At 30.2% G+C, this 24,019-nt stretch overlaps 2 protein-coding genes across 2 annotated transcripts in view; one reads left to right on the top strand and one right to left on the bottom strand.

Annotated features, from left to right (window-relative positions):
- The window catches only part of LOC111637014 (uncharacterized protein C05D11.1-like), a 51,329-nt gene extending 40,297 nt beyond the window's left edge, over window positions 1-11,032 (bottom strand). Inside the window, exons 1-2 of the mRNA XM_023382417.1 lie at window positions 10,720-11,032; window positions 525-607 (exon numbers count right to left, since the gene is read on the bottom strand). Coding sequence (XP_023238185.1) covers window positions 525-607; window positions 10,720-10,870 — 234 coding nt within the window. The 5' untranslated portion in view covers window positions 10,871-11,032. The remainder of the gene's footprint in view (window positions 1-524; window positions 608-10,719) is intronic.
- Window positions 11,033-12,756: 1,724 nt separating this feature from the next.
- Window positions 12,757-24,019, top strand: part of LOC111637000 (cyclin-C-like) — a 42,213-nt gene continuing 30,950 nt past the window's right edge. Inside the window, exons 1-5 of the mRNA XM_023382403.1 lie at window positions 12,757-12,921; window positions 18,523-18,629; window positions 21,247-21,331; window positions 23,718-23,787; window positions 23,883-23,934. Of these exons, the coding sequence (XP_023238171.1) occupies window positions 12,890-12,921; window positions 18,523-18,629; window positions 21,247-21,331; window positions 23,718-23,787; window positions 23,883-23,934 (346 nt within the window). The 5' untranslated portion in view covers window positions 12,757-12,889. The remainder of the gene's footprint in view (window positions 12,922-18,522; window positions 18,630-21,246; window positions 21,332-23,717; window positions 23,788-23,882; window positions 23,935-24,019) is intronic.

Raw genomic sequence — 24,019 nt, 5'->3', positions numbered from 1 at the left:
TTGTGATGATTATATACTCCATTCCAGGAAAAAATCCTTCATCAGTCCATAAAATATGCTGAAAATGTTGTGAATTGTCATGTTATAAAGGTAACATCATATGCACCATTCAAATTGCAGTGCAGCATCTCCTGCATGTTATGCTGGTTACAGATAACAGCAGAATAGCTACACGTATGGCAACTCAATATCTTGTGTATTGTGTCTACTGCAGTCCACAACTTAATCTAATCTAACCAATATTGGAAATACCTCTTGCACTTGGATTGGAAAGATGTTTAAGTAGTATCCTGTATAATTATAAAAAATTCTCATATTTTACTGTTCCATAGAAACAGTGCCCAGGGCCTGCTCTAGAACCCTTTATGTCATGGATGCTTAAGAATTAACTGCACTTAATAGTAGTTACACTACTGAGTAAGGCATAAAACTTTTAAATCACTAAAGAAAATACAATTCACTAGTAAATATACCACAGCAATAATTACTAATAAATTGTCAGTTATCAAAATGAACGTAATTACCTTAAAAGGATATAATTCACTACCCATAAATGTGAGATGTTCCAGAGTATGAGGTAAACCATCATCGTCATGTGTTTCAGTAGCTACAAAAAAAATTTTTACATATGACATTAATAATTTTATATGTATACTTATACATAAAATTTAAAATACTACCAGTAACTAAATTATAAAACAATTTTAAAACTAAATAAAAATTAATTAATAAGATTTATTCTAATTATAAATTTTTCTATGTATTTAACCAGTTTTTATGTATGTTACTGTAAAAGTCAGTGATGTGCCGTGACATTTGACAATAGGGAAGCTGTTTCTGTAAGAAGTCAACTTCCAAGGACAATCAGTTAATTGCATGTCAGTGATGGTCTAGGGTCCACTTGTATTCGTTTGTTCGATAAGCCAATAAAAACCATAGACTTCTCTAAATGTATTTTTAATATCACAATTTCACAATTACATTCTGAATCGCTAGCCACGATATAAGGGCTACAATTAAANTTCGATAAGCCAGTAAAAACCGTAGACTTCTCTAAATGCATTTTTAATATCACAATTACATTCCGAATCGCTAGCCACGATATAAGGGCTACAATTAAAAATAAAATAATAAAAACTTACTTGGTGAAATAAAATGTGTGGTGGATATAACGGTACATATCTGGTACAAAATATTCTTCAATTGTATGAATATACTTTTAAAGAAAATTATAATTAAATATAGCTTTGTAAAGAAACGTACATAAACATAACATAAAATATTCTTTACTTTTTAAATCTTAAAACAATGCAATTAGTCAAATAGATCCCTACGAGTGGCTAATGGATGGAATCGGAGACGGTCCCGGTAGGTGTGCAGTGCGTACATGCACACAGGCTGCCAAATCTTGAGGGTGCCGATACCAGTTAATGTCAAATGCCTCTTTTGTCGCATCACTAGTATATCTCAAAGGACACAACAGGGTTGTTGTAGATTTTAAATGTTTCTCACTATAGTTATAAAAATCTAGATATGTTAAACTTAATAGATTGCTCATCATTTGTTTTCTAATTAATTTGTTTTAGGGTCGGGTGTCCATGGAAATTTTCAAAATTTACAACTTTTCGGTCACTGTCATTGAAGTGGAAAAATTTCTGTCTTTATTACATCTAATATTTCGAAGAAATCAGTCTCCACTGTACTCGGCTAGAGATTGGTTTGGTTAAGCTTTTAAGTAAAATTCTGGCTCTTTCAGCAGGGTTTTATTTATGTCCCTAATTTCCTAATCTCTTAATTATTTAACTACTTCTTAAGTAGAAATAAGTCGAAACTAATTACAGTGGTGCCTCGTATAATGTACTTAATCCGTTCCAGGTGCACGTCCGTTAATTAAGTGAAAAGTCCGTTATACGAAATGCATTTTTGCATAGAAATACATGTTAAAACATATAATTCGTTCCGCAGCATAAAATAACCATACTGTACCATAAAAAAAATTAAAATGGAGCAGTCACCAATTATGCTGGGTAGTCAGATGTTGTGAGGAAGAGGTGGAGGAACACTTTCTTTACACATTCATACAGATACAGACTTTTTACACATTTCAGCAGGTCTCTTTTTATTGTTTTTTAATCGGAGTCAGATTCAGGAGAGGCTACCTGAGCTTGCAGGGACATTTCCTCTTGTTCCATCCTTTGTTTTTTGGCAGCTTGCTTCTTGAAAAACATGTCCAAGGTGGTCTGTTTCTCTTTCTTTTTTTACATCTGTCGGGCAAGGGTGTCATTGTAGAGATCATTGATCCTGTTGGCCTCAGCTCTGTTTGGTTAATGAGTGTTGATAAACTCTTTAACCTCTCCCCATTTGACAAGGAAGTTTTTGTCAACTTTCACTCTTTCTGATGATGTCTTGCTTTGTTTCAATTGAAATCACCTTTCTGTTTTTTTAGAAGCCATGATTTGCACAACACTTGAATAAATGTAAATATCCTGCACTGAGGTGATGTACTGTACATAATAAACAAGGGAGCAAGCCAAAACCCAAAGGAAGCTCTGTACTTCATATATACTAATAATATATTTTAATTACTGTATACTAATATATTATAAAAATAGCAAATTGTCATTGGCAATGGCAAAAGAGTGGAAACATCATACGCACTTGTTCACAGAAAGACCGTTGTTCACCTCACATAACTGCCGAACGGAAAGTCCGTTGTTCGTAATCAGTCCGTTGCTCGAGTCAGGTAACAGCCAAACAGAAAGTCCGTTGTTCGCAGCGTCCGTTATTCGAAGCATACGTTATACGAGGCACCACTGTACTTTGTACTCGAATATTTGTTGTCTCAGGAAAGAAGTGGAAAGACAAATTTTTACAACAATGGATACATCAATCGTAAATTTAAGGAAAATAAATTCTAGAGATTTTTTTGCATCTGTCTCATTCATTAAATTTAGTTGTAAAAGATGCTGCTAAAGTAACAATTAATTTTTTAACATTGTACAAGAATTGTACACATTTTTTCTGCATCCCTTTATAGATGAGACATACTAAATCGTAATATCACTCTAGTTTAACATTGAAATCCGTAAGTAATATAAGATGGGAGAGTGGAATAAAAATATCAAATATTTTAATGGATTTTTTAAACTCCTGTCAACTATACAGAACTATCATAAAAACTGTATGGACCAGTAAATTCCTATCGGTTGAGTTAAGTTATAAATCTACTTGAGATTCACATAATGGGGCGAGGGCAGCCAAATATCTAGCAGGCAGGCGGCTAACAGCCCAGAACCTGTCCCGGATAGAATCATTGGAAGCGTTATGGTGTGCAGCTAAACCATGTGAGGTTGGTGCTCTGTAAAGCACATGCGTATAATCTGGCTGTTTGTAAGCTGACAATATAGCTCTTCCATTCCGCCACTGATATTCGAATATACAATAGCAATCTTATAGTTTTTTTCACACGTAGTATAGAAATTAGTAATAAGATACATAATGCGGTTATAATAAAATATTAATTTTAATTAATTAAAAGTAGGTTAAAATAGGAGAATAATCATACAATTTGTATTTATATTTTAGAAAATATAAGGGAAGCAGTGCTTCCACAGCTTCCATGAATGGCATGCCACTGCTATCAACAATTCAGTAATGCCTATTAACTAATGTATAGATATTCCAGACTACAGAAATGATTTCTTAATTAATAGATTTTATTTCTAAGATTATAGTAATGAGTCTTTGAAGTTAGTAAGTTAATTATATTCCTTTATATATATTTTTCCAAAAATGACACAAAGTTATTATTCCACATTAACACAGGTATATTAAGCTTATTATATTATATATAGATGAAAACATCTGAAAAGTTATCTCTTATTAAGTAAATTCAACGATCAAAACAATTCTTACTCATGCCAAAATAAAATCAAAGAATGAATTTCAAAAAACATATAAAAATGACATATAATATCTAATAACTTATTAAATAAAATGTTTATCAAGCAAACAAAAGTACAAAGTGTTTTAGTTTCACCTTAGTTTCATTTGTTATTGATATTTATCACAGAATCAAAACTTTTATGTATTTTCCAATAAGCATTACAGTGGAGATATTTGTGTCTACACATAACATTTATAAAATTTTTGATTGACGATTCTTAATTATAATCATAGAAATGATTGTAATTAAGAGTTTGTGTTGTGTGTCACTACAATCAAAGGGTATGTGATTTGTTTACTTTTACTTCTTGAATTCATATTACCGAATTAAAAGATCATAATGCTTTCATCCGAAATATATTTTATGATGGAATCGAAGTTCAATTGCACTTACCTGTTTGATGTACATTATTTATATTATTTTACTAAGCGGCAAAAATGCCACTATATAAAATAAAAACAGTCCTTAGACAATCCTGTACAAAACATAGAAAACAGACGACCATTTGACAAAATGGCGGGAATGATTTTANATTAAAATAGTCTGTTTCTTTACATTATTATTCGTAAATGCTTAAATAATCATTATTTTAATAAAATATGTCATAATTTTAACCCCAAATACAAAAAAAATTAATAAGTTTAAACTGATCTTCTACTTGCCATGCTTGATGTAGCGAATGCCATTATCAACTTCTAGAATTGCCAGATGATGGCGCTCGACCATCTGCCATTCACGTTTTGGGCTGAATACGACAGCCGCAACGTCTCTATTAACTTCTTTTCCTACTTTTTTTGATGCTGATAAAATTTTCTTTACATAATGTAAATTGGTTCTAGTGTATAAAATGACTTTAACTTTCTAACTTTAGTGCCAAGTTGATAAAATTCATCATCCTCAATATTTATAACCACAGCTATTATTGATTTTGCATCAATCTTTGCTTGATCTGTATCTGGTTCTTTGATTCTTGCATTCTTATTATAAAACTCTTACACAACACCACTTCCAAAATAAGCTTCTACTGTAGCTAAACACTTCTATGCTAGTAACAAAAGTAACATAAATTATATTTCCAAATAAAATGTCAAGTTTAATGTTTGTTCAAAGAATTATAAACTGGTCAAAGGCAATAAGACAAACAGATATTGAAAGATTCTAGGAAATAATTTAGTTAAACAATAACATAACTAATATCAACAAGTTCATAACTTGTTTCAAAGATAATACCTGTACAGTATATGTAATTTAGATAATGTTGATACACAATTACAGTTAACACTATTGACAAAAGCTTAATTTCAAGCAATGAAGTAGAATTCCTAATACTGTATATCTTATCTATGCTATAATTTAGTTTTGAAGAATAAACCACTGCCTTAAATAGTGATATAATTTCAAACTCAAACAATACATTTAATCTATTAGGTAAACTTTTAAACCAGTTTGATATGAAGTATGTCAGTAACAAATTAGATTATTGTTCTGAAGCTGTTCTTTTAAGAGAATGAAAATGTTTCTAAATTAAAAAATATATATATTTTTTAGTGTCATGAACTAAAATTTTAATATTTTATTAGCTTTATAAGACAAATACAGTAGAAGTTTGTTAATTCAACATCTATTGACCAGTGTGGTGTCAAATTATCAAAACGCCAGACTATCAAGCATTTTTATATTTTTGTAAAAATTGGTTAGTTTTATTTAATTATCATCAAAATGACAACACAAATTATGCTTGAAAGTAATAAAATAAATGAATAAAATAGCTATTTATGTAATTAGCCACATTTTCCTAAATATATGAAAACAGTACATAGAGCATATATTTCATTATATGTCGGTAAGTATAAAGAGGAACATTTTCCTACTTATATACTGATAAGAATTGACACAAATAGCTACTGTACATATTAAATAGTTTTATCATCAAGAATACTTCTTCTATCAGACATTAAATTTATTTATAAACTTAACAAATGTAAATGTTTAGTTTCAATGTACAATCTATTATTGGAGTAAGAGCATATTGTTATAAGTGACTGTTTCAGAACAAAGGCTAAAAATATTCAATTTAAAACTGATTAATGTTTCAAATCTTTAACAAAATTCTAATATTCATCTTCTATACAGCCAGTTGTTTATGATAAACAATAATAAATTGCAATCCTTTTTGCAAGTAAGCAATGATAAGCCAACACAATAGAAATTTGAAATAAGTCATTTCAGTTATTGTATTCTTTTGTTTACATTGCATAAATAATAATCAGAAAAACTGCTTATGGCATAATATACCAGTAATGAAAATAATCTGATTTGTTTTCAATTATCAGATTGAAATCTGACTACTGAAAATGTTTTTATTTTTATGAATAATATATTTAGTCTATTATATTTATGAAACTTGAATCATTTAGTAGATGTTACTAAATAAATCAAGTTTTAATGAATTTCAATGACTAATAGAATGATAAACTTGCACAAAATTGCAAAAAAATTTAACATGTCATGAACTAAATACTCAAAAAAATTCATATTTCTTTTTAAAGCAATTTTCTAACAATAACAGAAATTAAAACATCTTTAGTAATACAACTCACTGTCAATTAATTCTAGAAAACTTTGAGATAATCAGTGACAGAATCAAGCATGGAATCCAAAGAACACTTTGTTAAAAGAACTCCTTGTATTTAAAACTGTTCTTGTTTGTTAAATGTCTTTTTTATATGCAAGCTTCGTAAGTTTAGCTATTTTTGTGTTATATTCAAAATAGCTGTAATAATAATAATAATAATAATAATTTTAAATCATCATCAAATCTTTCTAATCCTTTCTATTTTTTTTGATAAATGAAAATCTATCAATATTGTTTTCATTCTTATAAATATTTCTGATGTAAACATTAAATATATATCTTTGGAATGTAATTTCAAATGTTTTTTACACTAAGGTAAACAATATTTGATATTTTTTATAAGATTTGATTTTCGAATCATTTGTGTGAACAACAATGTAATAAGGATGTTATTGTGCTGTTTAATATAAAATACTTTTATGGTAAATAAAATAAATATAAAAATGGAACAACTTATAAAGCATCAGCCGATCACTCTGATTAATTCAGGCAGACAACTTTCCATAAATCTTTTACCAGCAATCTATCTTGATGTACCAGGCCATCCCCATTGTGAGCCTGGTCAAACCTGTGACAGGTATGGAAAAAGTCCTCTTAGTGCCCAGTGCTGCATTACAGCTTCATGGGCACCCAAGCAAATTTGAATTAGGGGCCCACATGCAGTGTTGACTTCAGATATTTTTATTTGAGGAAATTTTTGGGGGGAAATATTTTCTTATACAAGATTGGTTTGGAGTCTCTGTTGGTAAAGGCTCCAGGTAATTAGCCATGAATAATACTTTTATGCCACTGTCAGATAGATTCAAAAATGAAAAGAAAATATATATATACTAGTGGCAAACTTGGTAAGATTTTATCTCTGTGACTGGCATCCTAGTATGATTTTAAACCTCCCTTCTACAAAAAAAAGTAGCTAAAAGAAACCGTAGATCCAAACATTGGCGCACCAGGGAGTCAAGGGGCCCTGGCACCCTCCAAAGAAAAAGGAAAACAAACAGTAGAAAATTTTACAAAAGTCTTTTCCTAATTAAAATTTAATTTTTTTTTTCATTTATATTCTGTGGTGTCTTCTATTTCTATACTGCTTATGAATTAGCAGTGACATTAAGGTGGGGATTTTATTGAATTTACATTAAGAAATTTTTTATCCGTTCACCTCGTCTCCCCGAGAGTGCACCAATGGATCCAAAAGTATCTCTTAAAGATATTTTGGACCCAAAACTTGATAAATAATTCTTAAACTTAATGAAAATTTGAGGGCAAAAATCAGAAGTAATTACATCTTTAAACAGTTTTCTTGTAGACCCTTTTCATGTTTTTTGTCAAGAGCTTAAAAAAAATCGAATGCACCTGTTTATAAAAACAATCCAGCAACGAGTTGCGTAACTTTCCCGGCAACATTTAAAATTACACGTGGCACCACTGTTATGATATTTTATTTTAAAAACTTTTTATATAATTAATTATTATATAAAAAGTTTTTAATTTAAACGATACACCTCTCTTAATGCAACGTTTTATTATCTCCCTCACGTTGGAGCCCATCTTTTTAGCGAGGTTGCGGCCGAAGTTTTCAACGCTAAAACGTGTACGTCGGACGTTCAGCGCCACCTTCCTGTAAGCTTAGAAGTTTGACAATGGCGTTTGAAACGTCACCAACCACGCTAATACTGTCTGGTGTCTGTCCCCTTTACGTTCTTATCAAGAAACGAGAAGAAGAGCTAATGCTATTTTGAAACAGGAAGATAAAATCATGATAACTAAAAGGGCACCATTTGTAGTAATTCAAACACAAATTATTATTGTATTTATTTTCAGGCACTTGGCAATTTTTATCATCAAATTTTATTTAGTTGACAACTAAATAAACTACTAGCACGGTTTCAAAGTACCAGGACACCATTTATCAAAGGTCGATAAATCTTAAATAATAGGGAAGAAAGTTCAGAGTATACGAAAAATTCGAATTATAAATGCCACATAATATTATAAAGAAAAATAAATAATTAATAGTACTGTACTAAACACTGTTTTTTAATTATTGTATACATGCCATACACATATGATTGCAACATTTCACAAAAGTTTTATAAATATACAGTCGACCCCCCTATGACACTGTTGATTATTCCGTTTTATATGAATTCCATGTTGTACGAGTCACTTAGATTTTACAAATACGTGAGCCGTTCACAGCTCGGCACACGTATTTGTAAAATCTAAGTGACTCGTACAACATGGAATTCATATAAAACGGAATAATCAACAGTGTTATAGGGGGGTCGACTGTACAGTAATGTAACAAGAAACTTCAAGTAGAAGGGGAGAAAAATTTAACTGGATTTTTATTATAAAATTCATTTTTTTATAATACTTCGTAAGCATTATTAATTAAAAAGTAGATTAGCATCATCTGTTTTTTCATTATTTTGAAATTTGACAGATTTTCTTGTTTTTTTTTTGACATTTACTTTAGGTCACTAGGACTCTTGCCTCTCTCACTCTCCTTATTGCGTTACTGTATAAAAGCACAAGGATTATTTATTGCAGATTTCATAATTGAATAATTGCAACACAAGTTGTAACACATCTTTTAACTTTGCAATCTGATATATGATACATTTCACAAGTAACTGCAATAAGGGAAATGAAACGATAGACTTGTTTTTTTCATGAGTAATTGCTTAATTTTAATCAAAATATTGACAATAATACGATATCAGCGTCACAAGCTATAAAATATGGGCATCAAAATCAGGTTAATCAAATACAATGGTAATACACGTTAATCAAATCAAATACAGAACAAGTTTTCGGTTAATAACGAATAACGAGTATTTTTGGACCTACTATAAATTGTAGACCTACAAATTCCGTCTGTCTGTCCTTATTTAATATCGAGAATGAAGTTAGATAGATGGAAGAAGTGATCAGATACCGAAACCTTATGGGCAGGAGCAGTGCCGGCCCGAGGCAAGTTTTAGAATGGAGCGAGATCCTATTATGGCGCCCACCTTGATTGCCCCTAATTTATACCCTTTAATTTTCTTTACCACTGAGGCGCCCCCTAGGACTTAGCGCCTGGAGCGGCTGCTCCGTTCGCCGTATGGTAGGGCCGGCTCTGGGCAGGAGGCCCAGATTAACTATACTGTTAACAGGTAAAGTATGATGTACAGGGGCAAGCCACTACTAATCTGAAGTGGACAGCATATATTTTAAGTTAAATAAATTAAAAATTAAAGCACGGTATTGTGTATGTATGTATCGTACGTACAGGATGGGGCCTAAAAGTGATTTGGAACCATTTATCCTTTAATTACGTGTACAGTATACAATAATGTGCTTTTCGAGGTCCCCTTGCTTCATAAATTGACCCGAAATACATTTTTTTTTATGATTGTTTTAATAACAATTAAAATCAGTACTATGAAGTCTATAACTTCATTTGAATCTATAACACTCCACCAAATAATTATACGTGTAAAAATGTGAGGCCCAACTCACATTTTTACATTATTTGGTGGAGGAGTGGACTCTCTGGATGCTTATCCATTGTGAGTCCACGTAATACAGGTTGGCGATCACTAGCCTAATTAATTAAAACACTAGATACGAGCCTTTATTAATTTACAAGTCAATTTTCGTTGAAATTCTATGTAAGATCTGAACAAAGGCAAAAATATAACGTGCGTATCAGCATCCGTACTTTCCTGTATCTTCTCCACCGCTGATATTTGCATTATATAACTTATGGTATGACAATCGCTAATTGTCATACCATAAGTTACATAATGCATAAACTCATACATGCTTCAATCTCTTTTAAGTATGGCGGAATGCTCGATACAATGCGTGCATCAGTCTATCGCTCGAGAAATCTAAGTCAAATTTCCGGTTATAAAAGTATGATCCGCGGCCACCGATGGCCCCCAGTCTGATCTAATCATTTTTCCAAAATGTAATTCTATGTCTATCCACAGGAAAATACATATTCACTCATTGCATATTTGCAAGACATGGGAGTGGAAGGAGCAAGGTTACGGTAAGTGGTCCTGCGAATCACCTAGTGTACAGGTGAACATCGAGTGTACGGGACCTATATATAATTTTAAAAGAAATATATATATATATAACTTACCAAAAGTAAAGAAACCACTAACGATAGGTCTTTCCATTTCAAAAATACATATCTTCAATCCCGTCTTTTTCGATTGATATTTTGTCACGGGAATCTCCCCTTCATATTTTAATTGGTATAAAATCTGATAATCGTCGTTAACTTCGGACATTTTGCCGTCAGAATTCAATTAAGTATTCGTCTCAAGATTAGTCGTAAGTTATAACGATCGGAGAATAATCGAGTAATCGATTAGACAGAGCGCAGATTACAACCTTCGGCAGCTTATATACTAATGTCTGTCTGGCTTTCCGATAAGTGTTTATATCAACTGGTTGACTCATCAATGACGTTTTCTTCTGGTCGTAACCGTTATACTGTTTTCGTATTTACGTAACAAAAACAAAAGTTACGTCAAATCAATTACTAAAGATGCATGTAACTGCATTTTTCTCTTGTTCCTGATACAAGAAATGGAAAGCTAATTGAGTTTTAATATATAACCCTCATTTTTTATAACAGAAAAGGTTATATAGTGTTTAAACACATCCTAAACGCATTTAATTAATAGTTATTTCCATGTTGCATGGTATGTAATGTTTGTATTTATTAAATCTATAGAACTTTCACCTAAATGCTCGAGTTATATGAGTAATAACACGTGTTGCTACTCGCGTAACTGGAGATTTGTCATCTGGACGTATTGTACTTTGTTACGTCGAAGTACAAAGATAACATCTAACAAGTTCACGTGATATATATATAGGGAGAGTAACAAATGAAACGGTCCCTTACCATATATCACTCCTTAATATAATCGTTTAATTAATTAATATTACATTAGTAAATTTAAATGATTATATTAGCGAGGTTGCGGCCGCAGTTTTCATCTTTAAAACGTGAACGTCGAACGTCAAGCGCCGCTTTCAAGATAGCGGCGCTTGACGTTCGACGTTTACGTTTTAAAGATGAAAACTTCGGCCGCAACCTCTCTATTATAACATTTTTTTATATCAAAATGTATTCATTCCGTCGTCTTTATTTTTATTTCTGTAAACTCTCCACCCAGTGGGCAGTATCGAGGATCTTTTTCCATACCCGTCATGAGTTCGACCAGGCCCACAATGGGGCGTTCGGATAATGAGATCGACCTTGAAAAATTCCTAAAGTCGTGAAGCCAATTTAGAGGGTTTCCTCCCTAAATTTAGGATGGAAATTAGCAGGTTGGACGGAGGGAAATTTAGGGGAATAAATAAAAGCAAATAAAGCAAGCTCGTATTTGTTAGTGTTGTTTCAGCGACGAATGGGAGCTTCTAAAAGTCATACGGCTTTTAGAAGTTTCTATTCTTTTTGTTCAACTATGCCTGCGCCCTTTTAGTAAAGATTTATATTTCTCTGGATTGTCAAAAGACTAATATTTTTAAAAATTTTTTCATATACAGTACATTGCATATGGAAAAAATACAGCAACGAGTTGCTTAACTTTCCCGGCAACGATTAGTGGTGCTAACTGTTACGATATTTTATTAACGAACAAAAGACTGACAAAAGCAGACCATGTAAGTCCAGCATAACCCAGAAGACCTCAATACGGTACTCTCTTCAAAACAGACAATGGGAAACACATAAACCATAGCTGGAAAAATTAACGAAAAAAAAAAAAGTCATTATCCTTGGTTTATTATTTTAAAAAATTATTCATTTATAAGTAATCTAAAAATTCGACTTATTTTCATTTTTAATTCATACAAATTACGAATAAAGCATCGGTCATTTGTAACTGCGAATCGAATCCCGCCATTGGCACTGTTCGTCATAGCGTCATAAGTTAGAACTACTGTAATGTTCGCTCGCGGGGGGGGCTAGACGCTTGTCCCCGCAACGGAGCGTAGCTTTTGCCCAATTAGAAAGCAAAATTAAAACATGAAAATATTTTAATTTTACCCATTTATTATTTCTCGATTCTTGATTATAAATTTTCAAAATTATTATTATTTTTTTTTAAAAAAAGACATCGATAAACGACAAATATATTTATTTTATGGCGTCATCAATGACGCCGTTGTTTTTCTGTGACGTCACACTCGAAATTTATAATGGAGTATGACATATGAAAGCTTTTGTCTAGTTCAAGATGTTTTCTAAATCGTACGTAATCAAGCTGTCATATATAACTGATTGATCATATGATATGGCAGGAAATTTTTGGCAAAGTTCTCATTAGTAAGTTTCAGAATTCATCTTAAACTTTTAAATTTCTGCTTTGTGACGTAACTATTACGTCTGTATAGATGAACACAATAGTACAGGAAATCCTCGTTAGTTCGAAATTCAATGTAATTGATGTAATTTATAAGGGCTGTTTACCACGTGCTGTTTACCTTCCCATTTAATATAAATATGAAGGTAAACCACGTGTCTGGTGAGAACCTGAGTTCACCAGATAGCTTTTATAAAAAGTAATGCACAATTTCTCGAAATTTAGCCAAAATTATTTTAAAAGTGGCCCAAAATGTAGTAGCCTACAAATATATCAATCTGCTACTCGTAACCAAATCTTGCAATCCCCAAACCCGGCTGTATTTTATGAGATGAGAGGGAGAAAAAAGGGTTGTCTGTGTTAAGGCGACACCCAAAAATGTATTAATGTAAAAGCAAAGCCTTATTGACCAGATTAGTTCTTCTCGGTCTATTGTTCTCTTATAGTATGGATCAATGGCTGCGTTCGGCAGACTCTACAGTTCCAGAGCTGTTGAGTATTTTTCTGCTGAACGCCTTCTATAGTAGTGCTTTTTCGGAACATGTTTGGTATTTTGATGTCACATTTGGTAGCGTCTTTCATTTACGCTACTTATCGCTACCTGAAACTGACCAATGAGGCTTTTTGTTCCAATGCAACATCACTTGTCATTTGGCAGATCCAGATTGCTATGTAACAGCTACCGATTTGCTCAGTTACAATTGTTGAGTCTGCCAAACGCAGCCAATGTTTCCCAAAGTGGTTCCTATGGGACTCTGGGGAGGGGTCCTTGAAACTGCTAATGGGATCTGTGACAAATTAAAATTAATTTGGGGTGGGTGGATGACATTGGGGTCCACGAAAGGTTCGGTAAAAAGTAAAATGATTGTGACCCATTTTAATTATTATGAAAGTTAAAAATAAATAGAAATAAATAAATTGGTAGTCTTTTTTACGTCCTGAGTAAAGTATAAGTATAGATAAGTACAGTACATAAAATACAAGTAATGACAAGCATTGAATGGTGAGAATACTAGCTAAAGCTTGCCCATTTTGGAAAAGGGCTCTGTGCTTCATTTATTGTATACCAGTACATTATGACATTTTAGAATTTTTTTTGTTTGTTTATAGAATTTACGCATTTAATTTTTCTTTCCAAAACTGATAATTATTGGCTGTTTTTCATAATTATAAAAACTATTTAATGACTAAAAATATATAAATAATTTATTTATTTTGATCAAAAATGTTTTTCTATGAAAATTTAATAGATAAAATTTTTACTAAAGTATACCCGTTTTTCAAAAATTAGCCAGCTTTAGCTAGTAATTTTAATAAATATTACTTTAAATATCAAAATTCTTTATTTATATTTTATTTTTATATCACCATTCACTATTCAAGACATCAAAGTTAAATTTGTAATTCTGCTATTATGTAGTTCTGTAGAGTTATTTCACTTGGGGGTTCATGGTCAGATTTTTTTCTACGAGAAGGGCATAATAAGTTTGGGAACCATTGATCTAAATGAACAAGTTAACATATGCATATGATGGTTGGACAAAATTTTCGCTTTGAAATTTTTGAAGTAGCCATATTTCGAACTAATCGAATACCTTAAGGGTCCATTTACACACAACAGTGACGTGACCATGCAGCGTCTGCTCAATGCAGTGATTTTTTGCCGGTGGGAAATCTTTGACCTACCCTGTCCAGACTCGTCCGTTCACAGTGCCGTGCAGTGGCATTGGCGTGACCGTATCGTGAAAGTAAATTTTGTTTTCCAATGGATGACGAACATTTAATTGAAATGGTGTGTTAACACCCTATTCTATTTGATTTATCTCATTCGAAATACATAGACATTGGGTACAAAATGAATATTTCTCTGTTTTGTTTAATAAAATATGAAATGCATGTTGGGACATTTGAAAATATTGAAAAAATATAGATTCGTCATCTGTTAATTTTTTATAAAGAATACGAAACTCCCATTCTGTTGATCTTTTTTGTCCATGCTTGATGTACCCACTTGCGGCACTTTCTTGATTGCATTTCTTTTTCTTTGTCCAAACATATAGCTATCATAGCCAATTTGTCCTCAGAAAAGTTCATGACCACTCACCGAGAGCACGGTCATGTCATTGTTGTGTGTAAATACTCATTACTGTGCTGTGCTGGATGTCACTGTCATGAAATGGTCACTGTGCCGGCATGTCACTGTTCTGTGTAAATGGACCTTAACTTGTAAATCTCTGTATCCCCGGCCGGGACAAAAGTAGTTACAAACTAATGGGATTTTGAACTATCCAAGTTTGAATTAATGGGGATTTCCCGTATTAACAATATGAGGGTTTGCAAACTGTTAAAATTGATAAATCAGCATCTTTTGAGAAATTGCATTGTTATCCATGTCTGTGTTATTTGCAAAAAAAATACTTAGCATCTTTTACTTCCCCGGCTGTTATATAACAGGGAAAGTATGGCAATCAGTCAAAAAATGATCCCCAAAGATTTTTCATTTCTGGACTCGGGACTTTGGAATGTCCAGAAAGGCGAAAAATATCAAGGTTTTTAAATAACTAATAAATTCTTACTGGAACTAAAATGAAATATAAAATAATATAAATAACACCTTTTTAACGGTCCAGCAAAAACATTTAATTCTCTAATTTAAGGAATTAAATGTTTTTGCTGGATTGTTAAAAAGGTATTATTTATATTATTTTATATTGAAGTTTTTTTCTGTATATATGGATGTTAGTGTGTGGGGTGCATGTTTTTTTCATTTACTTAGAAGCTGAATAACTCCTGGGCCTTTTGTAAATATCTCTGAAATTTTGCAGGGATTTTGTTAAGGGAAATGTTTCTAGAAATTTTCAAGAAAATCAGACAATTGGTTTGGAAAATATTAAATGGGTTGGGCCATATCTCAAAAAGCTTTTTGAAGGTATTATTAGAATATTAGCAATGGTAGCAATTATTAGAGATGAAAACAAATACGGAATGCCAAGAAAGTCTAGCAACATTGTTGTTAGCTTTGTTTTTTGTATTTGAATGTTTGTTTGTGTGTTGCAGTAAAACTATAATAAACAAAAATGTACTTACTCGTGCCTCTAACCGGTGTGTAGAAATACAAAAATAAGTAATTTTGTAAAAACAAACGTTTTCCGAACACCTTCCGTGTCCTTCTTCAGGTAAAACGGTTGGATTCCTTATTCTCGAACACCATCACGCAAGATTTTAAAAAGAAAAATTTGAACAATGTTTCGATTGCGCGATATCTATTGCGCACGAATAAGTTATATTGAGCAGTAAAACTAATAACTTGAATTAAAAATCAGTCATCCAAGAGTAGCTTGTTGACTTAACAGGATGTTACTTATCATCATTTTATTACACTTTTATAATAAAACAAATAAGTTCATATTGTTGAAAATCCAAGTCAGAATAATTTCTGTAAACACATTCAGATTTTTACATTGGGATACAGTTCAAAAAACTATACATTTCTGGATCAAATTTATTTTTAATAGTTAACTTGAGGAAACTTTATCTCAAATGCAGTGCAGTAGATACATATTATACAATTAGTGATTTTTTTTTTAATAATTGATATACAGTATATGTTACAATCAGTAATTACATTAAGGCATTTGAAATAATTATAAGTCTAAATAGAAATTCTCCAACTTAACTACTGACCTCTTTATTGGAGTATCTAGGTCCTTTTAATTAATTCTCAAACATCCAAATGCTTCCTATTTAAGGTAGCTGAAAAGTATTTATTCCTCAGAAATGTTCAAAATACAGTAATCCTTCATTATATTGTGCATGTAGGGTGACAAACCAATTATCAGATGGTGCGATATAACTGGATCCATCCACTACTGGCTAAAGCACTTTTATATTTGGACAACAAAAAAAAAAAAATGACGTCATGGAATGAGCAATTTAATAATGTACGATTTAATGAGGTGCTACCATACTACGTCCAAATACATGAAAATATCTCTAATTTAGGGTTTTAAGACATTCCTATATTCTCCAATTAATTATTCACCTTTAAAAGAAAATCTGATTTTAAAGATTTTTTAAAAAACATTTCTTATTACTTTTTGTTTCTAATTTGTTAAATAATAAAACTTTCCCAAATATATAATTTGTAATCTGGTGNAATTAATTATTCACCTTTAAAAGAAAATCTGATTTTAAAGATTTTTTAAAAAACATTTCTTATTACTTTTTGTTAATATTTTGTTAAATAATAAAACTTTCCCAAATATATAATTTGTAATCTGGTGTCCTACAGACATCATTCTCAAATCAACTTATTATGATTTTAAGGGTATATAAAGTGAAAGATAAAGTCGGTAAAAACTACATTCATAAATTAAATTTAATTCTTATTACTTAAAATAATTATTGACGATTGTATTTCTTTTTTTAACAAAATATTGTGTATATATTTTGTTGGAATAAGAAACAAAATGCAGACTACTGTTTTAATAAATTATGATTTAACTCTAATGAGTACTCCTGTAAATATACATGATACACATGGTAAGATCTGCAAAGTAACCACATGTACAGTACATACACATTCAAGTTTGTCAATGTATAGATAGTATATTCATACATTTATGTGCAAACTTGAAACTGTACAGACAGCTAGCGACATTTATTGACAGGTCTAGAATATTTTTTTTTAAAGTTTTGTTAGATTTAGCGTAGAATTTTCTAGCTTACAGACAAACATGGCATCTAGTAGTAGTTCACACTCATCCTCAATTGTTAGTTATTCAACAGAATCAAAGTGGAAAAAGGAAATGCTGCCTAGTTTATTAAAAGAAAATATGAATTAGAAGATGATATTATCTTTTTTTGTAAATGTTACATTCCTTAAAAACTAACTTTGGGAAGAGAGGAAGCCATTGGGTAAGCCCACTCATCAAAGGGTTAAATTTACTTTTGCTCATTTTTTGGGTCTAGTGTTATTGCATGCTTAATAAATGATAGTGTAAATGTTTTTAGGCTTTTGTGTGTACTGGAAAATGAAAAAAAGCTGTGATTCACTATAAGGTGGAAGTTTAGAATCTAATCTATCATATTAGCAAGGTTGCCAGATACTTGAATAAAATGAGTTCTTCCCAAAAGATACCGGAACACTTCAATTCCAGGACGTGCAATAGATGAGTATTTTTACTCTGCCGGTGATAGAAATACATTTAAAATGTGGAATAAAATAGTTAGGAGTAGTTTTTAGAATGTCTTCCTGTTGCTAAATGGCAATCGGAAAAAATCTGGGATAATCCTGATAAATCGGACGTCTGAAACCCTAGGAAGGTATGCTTGTGCTGGTATACATAATGCATACTATATTTTCTGAAAGGATGGCCTTTATGATTATGATAATCTATATTCCATAAAGTATTATATATAAAATAAGGAATTATTTACAGCTTCTATGAATCTGTAATTTTTTTAATCTTTTAATAATACATTTTCATTTCTGTTTTAAATCATTATATTTTTGTTAAGTTTTTTATTAATATAATTAAAGAAATGTAATTTATGTATTACAGTCAACAATGGTTGCTAGACAGACAAGATTTACTTCGAGAACGCCATTCAGATCTACAGTTATTGACAGAAGAAGAATATCAGAGAGTCATGATATTCTTTGCAAATTGTAAGTGTAAAAATTTTTCACACTAATGATTTTTCAGAATGTCGAGCAAAGAACATGCATTAAATTTCGTTTTTGCAACAGAATTACTGCTACAAAAATGTTGGAAACGTTGCGAAAAGTCTTTTGTGAATGCCAGAAAAAAAGCTTTTTTATTTTTAATTTCTTCATAAAAGCATTTGACATTTTATGTTTTCTGTTAATTTAACAGTAGACTAAAGATCATGTCATTGTCTGTTTATTTTCATATAATTTAATACCACGTTATCTATACACGAATACTTCCGTGTAGAATGTATCATTGGATTAAGCTGCTTTTCTATTTGAATGTGGATTGTGCAAATTGAATGATTGTGAATGAAACAAATTTTTAATAATGAATTTGTTTGTTGAGAAGTCGGTGAAACCGATCATTTTTATTAATAATTTTTATATTTAAAATAAGAATGGCTTGTATTTCTCTAAAAAAATTGTATTAATTATGAATTTTTCAATATTCACGATATAAGATTTATAGTTGATATAACTAATTTGCCTCGGATATTACATCTGCAATGTAAGCTCTTGGGAATAACGGAACCTTTCTTGCAAAGTTTAAGAAAATCATTTATCACATTTTTAAAATTTAGCCTGGGTATAGATAATATAGAATTCACAGTTCAATGAAACAAATTAAATTAATTATTAGTAACAGATATTAGTTGCGTACTCTTAATATATTTCTTTAATTGCAAGAAGCATTGATGATTTAAAATTGATAGTGTTATAATAACTTTTTTTATCAGCTTACAATAGCAAAAATTTATAAATTTATTCATAGGACTATCTAAAACTTTTAATTGAAATGCTAAAATAAATGAGCAAAAATTATTGGGACATTGTCACAATGCCGGGTTGCAAATTTTAATCATATTTTTAATTTATTTAATTTAAAATGTATGCTCTGGATCTTAAAGTATTAATGTCTTGCCCCTGTACATCATACTTTTCCTGACAATAACAACAGTCATGCCAGTCATTTATGTAATTCTTCTGGGAAAAATTTTTGAATTGAAATTATGTCATTTCTGGTCCATACTGGAAGTTCGTATATAATTAATCGGGGCCTCCTGCTCCTAAGCTTTTCATATCTGGTCGCGACTTTCATCTATTCAACTCTGTTCTCAAGATTAAGTAAGGGTGGACGGACGGATGGACAACGGTGGGAATTTATAGGTTTACAATGTTTTCAAATTGCAGCCCAATGAATACAAAGTTACAAAATTTGATGGTGATAATGTTTGCAATGCAAAATTGTAGATTTAATAATACAGGGGTTAAAGAATTCATTCACTATTGAATATTTATGGGAATTACCCATTTTTAAGAATTTATTGGCATTTTATAAGGGTGTTGCTAATTAGGAGGCTACTAAAGAAAGGTTTGTTAGTTTTATTATTATATTAATTAAATTATTTTATTTTTAAAATGAAAATTTATGATATTTTACAATAAAAAAATTTTAATTTTAAGAAGAAAATACTATTAAAAAATAATAATAATAATAATAGCGAGGTTGAGGCTGAAGTTTTAAACGCAAAAACGTGTATGTCGGACGTTCAGCATCGCTTTCCTGTAAGTCTAGAAGTTTGACAATGGTGTTTGGATAGTCAGTGGAATCATGCTCGACATTCCAAACACCATTGTCAAACTTCTAGGCTTACAGGAAAGCAGCGCTGGATGTCTGACGTACACGTTTTCACGTTTAAAACTTCGGTCTCAACCTCACTATTAATGTATTATTTTTTTCTTTTAAATTCTAATTATTATTATATTACTAATATAAAAGCCATTGTCTGTATGTGTTTGAATTCTTTATAACTCCTGCAATTTTTGTCCAATCCAGATGAAATTTTGGTTATATTCTTTTTATATTCTAACAGAAAGTATAGGTTACTTATTTTATGGAAATATTAGCCTTAGACAAAAACATTTTATCGATTTGGGATCGGTGATTGCACTTACATTGCAGTGACATCCGTGACTTCATTAGTTCATGCTTGATGAGGGAAATTCCCTTAGGTTGCATTTTTAACTAGTTTGGCAAATAACATATTTTAAACTTACTTCATTAAATTTAAACTTTAAAAAAGGATAACCTCATATTGTCACTTCTATAACAAACTTTTTAAAAAGTTTTCATTAGTGATCACATGATGTTCTATTATTCAGTCGGAAGTAACAATCTATTGAGCTTGTTATTTAAAAGTGATATCATTCATGTAACTAATGTACTGTACATGCAATTCATTCATGTTTTATCAATGTGAAATTAAAAAGACTCACTATTTTGCCAAAACAAAAAAAAATGCTTAGGGAGAAGCACACGAGTAGAAGTGGTTATGTAAATTCTAGACCCGAAAGAATACAAACAACTGATATCCCTGAAGGACGTGAGGTCCATCTCTATTCTTCTCGATTCTTCCATCTCTACATTCTCATAAAAAGTATTCTGTCATGCTTCATAGAGGAATTTCTAGTTATTATGTAATTTAATATTTAATAAAAATTATCATTAGATATTTTAAAGAACATATCAATTATGAAATTTAATAAAAATTTAAATATTTTTTTGCTTTAGTTATTCAAGCATTAGGAGAACAACTTAAAGTAAAACAACAAGTTATAGCAACAGCTACAGTATATTTCAAGAGATTTTATTTAAGGTAAATATTTTAATAATTTAAAATTGTATATAATTTCAAGATTTATAAAAAGTTTTACATGTTTACTGAGCATTATCCATGCAACTCAATCACTAATTTTTGGTTTCTTAAATAATAATAATAATAAATCGAATCTTCAACACGAATAAATCATGGCACTATTATGTAAAGATACAAGTAGACTGCTAAATAAGGTAACCAAAAGGTTTATTAACGAAGAAACAATTTAGATTTATACTTAACTATCTTATACCGTAATAATGTTTTACTCTTCATGAAATATCCTTTTACACATACTAATAACAAAATAGTGTTATGTAAGGATTGTTTTTTGTAAGCATTATCCAAAAATATCAAACAAGAAGGTATAATATTTTAATTAAAATTGAGAAAAAATGTTATGATTAAAGTAGTAAATATTCATATATTTATGTTGAAAAATAGTCAATAATCTTTGACTGTGTTTTCTTTAAAACAAAAGTTATTTTGTATTCAACAAATTATTCTAACTTTATTTAAATAATAATAATAATAAATTTTATCCAGAACATTTTTGATGAAGGGAAGGCATTTGTTATAATTTTTGAATATATCAAAAATACCATTATTTGAAACTTTATCCTCGGATNTATTACTAATATAAAAGCCATTGTCTGTATGTGTTTGAATTCTTTATAACTCCTGCAATTTTTGTCCAATCCAGATGAAATTTTGGTTATATTCTTTTTATATTCTAACAGAAAGTATAGGTTACTTATTTTATGGAAATATTAGCCTTAGACAAAAACATTTTATCGATTTGGGATCGGTGATTGCACTTACATTGCAGTGACATCCGTGACTTCATTAGTTCATGCTTGATGAGGGAAATTCCCTTAGGTTGCATTTTTAACTAGTTTGGCAAATAACATATTTTAAACTTACTTCATTAAATTTAAACTTTAAAAAAGGATAACCTCATATTGTCACTTCTATAACAAACTTTTTAAAAAGTTTTCATTAGTGATCACATGATGTTCTATTATTCAGTCGGAAGTAACAATCTATTGAGCTTGTTATTTAAAAGTGATATCATTCATGTAACTAATGTACTGTACATGCAATTCATTCATGTTTTATCAATGTGAAATTAAAAAGACTCACTATTTTGCCAAAACAAAAAAAAATGCTTAGGGAGAAGCACACGAGTAGAAGTGGTTATGTAAATTCTAGACCCGAAAGAATACAAACAACTGATATCCCTGAAGGACGTGAGGTCCATCTCTATTCTTCTCGATTCTTCCATCTCTACATTCTCATAAAAAGTATTCTGTCATGCTTCATAGAGGAATTTCTAGTTATTATGTAATTTAATATTTAATAAAAATTATCATTAGATATTTTAAAGAACATATCAATTATGAAATTTAATAAAAATTTAAATATTTTTTTGCTTTAGTTATTCAAGCATTAGGAGAACAACTTAAAGTAAAACAACAAGTTATAGCAACAGCTACAGTATATTTCAAGAGATTTTATTTAAGGTAAATATTTTAATAATTTAAAATTGTATATAATTTCAAGATTTATAAAAAGTTTTACATGTTTACTGAGCATTATCCATGCAACTCAATCACTAATTTTTGGTTTCTTAAATAATAATAATAATAAATCGAATCTTCAACACGAATAAATCATGGCACTATTATGTAAAGATACAAGTAGACTGCTAAATAAGGTAACCAAAAGGTTTATTAACGAAGAAACAATTTAGATTTATACTTAACTATCTTATACCGTAATAATGTTTTACTCTTCATGAAATATCCTTTTACACATACTAATAACAAAATAGTGTTATGTAAGGATTGTTTTTTGTAAGCATTATCCAAAAATATCAAACAAGAAGGTATAATATTTTAATTAAAATTGAGAAAAAATGTTATGATTAAAGTAGTAAATATTCATATATTTATGTTGAAAAATAGTCAATAATCTTTGACTGTGTTTTCTTTAAAACAAAAGTTATTTTGTATTCAACAAATTATTCTAACTTTATTTAAATAATAATAATAATAAATTTTATCCAGAACATTTTTGATGAAGGGAAGGCATTTGTTATAATTTTTGAATATATCAAAAATACCATTATTTGAAACTTTATCCTCGGATATAGATATTTAGTCTTCATTATGAGTACAGTGTAGCTACGGGTATTAAACCTTGTGGCATAAGTAGTCGGTTAGCAGTTTTTTTATACCGATTTATCAATATAAAAAATGTGATACCTCGTTACTCGGTTGCCTTAATTAGCATGTATAAATTAAGAATCTCTGCTATATTTAAGTTACATTTAATTTTAAGTTAAAAATTTAACGTTTATTTGCTAAGTATCTAAAATTTTTAGGAATTCTCTTAAATGCATCGATCCTTTATTAATGGCTCCTACCTGCATATTTCTTGCTTCAAAAGTTGAGGTAAAGTATACTAAATATGTAAATTTTGTTTCGATGAAATATATTTTTAAAAATTGATTACTCTGTTATTCATCATCGTCATTTTATTTTCATAGGAATTTGGGGTAATATCAAATAGCCGTCTTATTTCTACCTGTCAAACAGTGGGTAGGCTATCATTTCTTTTTATAACATTTATTAAAGTTTTAAAAATAATTGTATATTTTGATATATATATATATCAAAATATACA

This window comes from Centruroides sculpturatus, unplaced genomic scaffold (genome assembly GCF_000671375.1).
Source record: "Centruroides sculpturatus isolate CEXI.00-Female unplaced genomic scaffold, Cexi_2.0 scaffold927, whole genome shotgun sequence".
Classification (NCBI taxonomy): domain Eukaryota; kingdom Metazoa; phylum Arthropoda; class Arachnida; order Scorpiones; family Buthidae; genus Centruroides; species Centruroides sculpturatus.
This window is presented reverse-complemented; position numbering and strand designations above follow the sequence as displayed.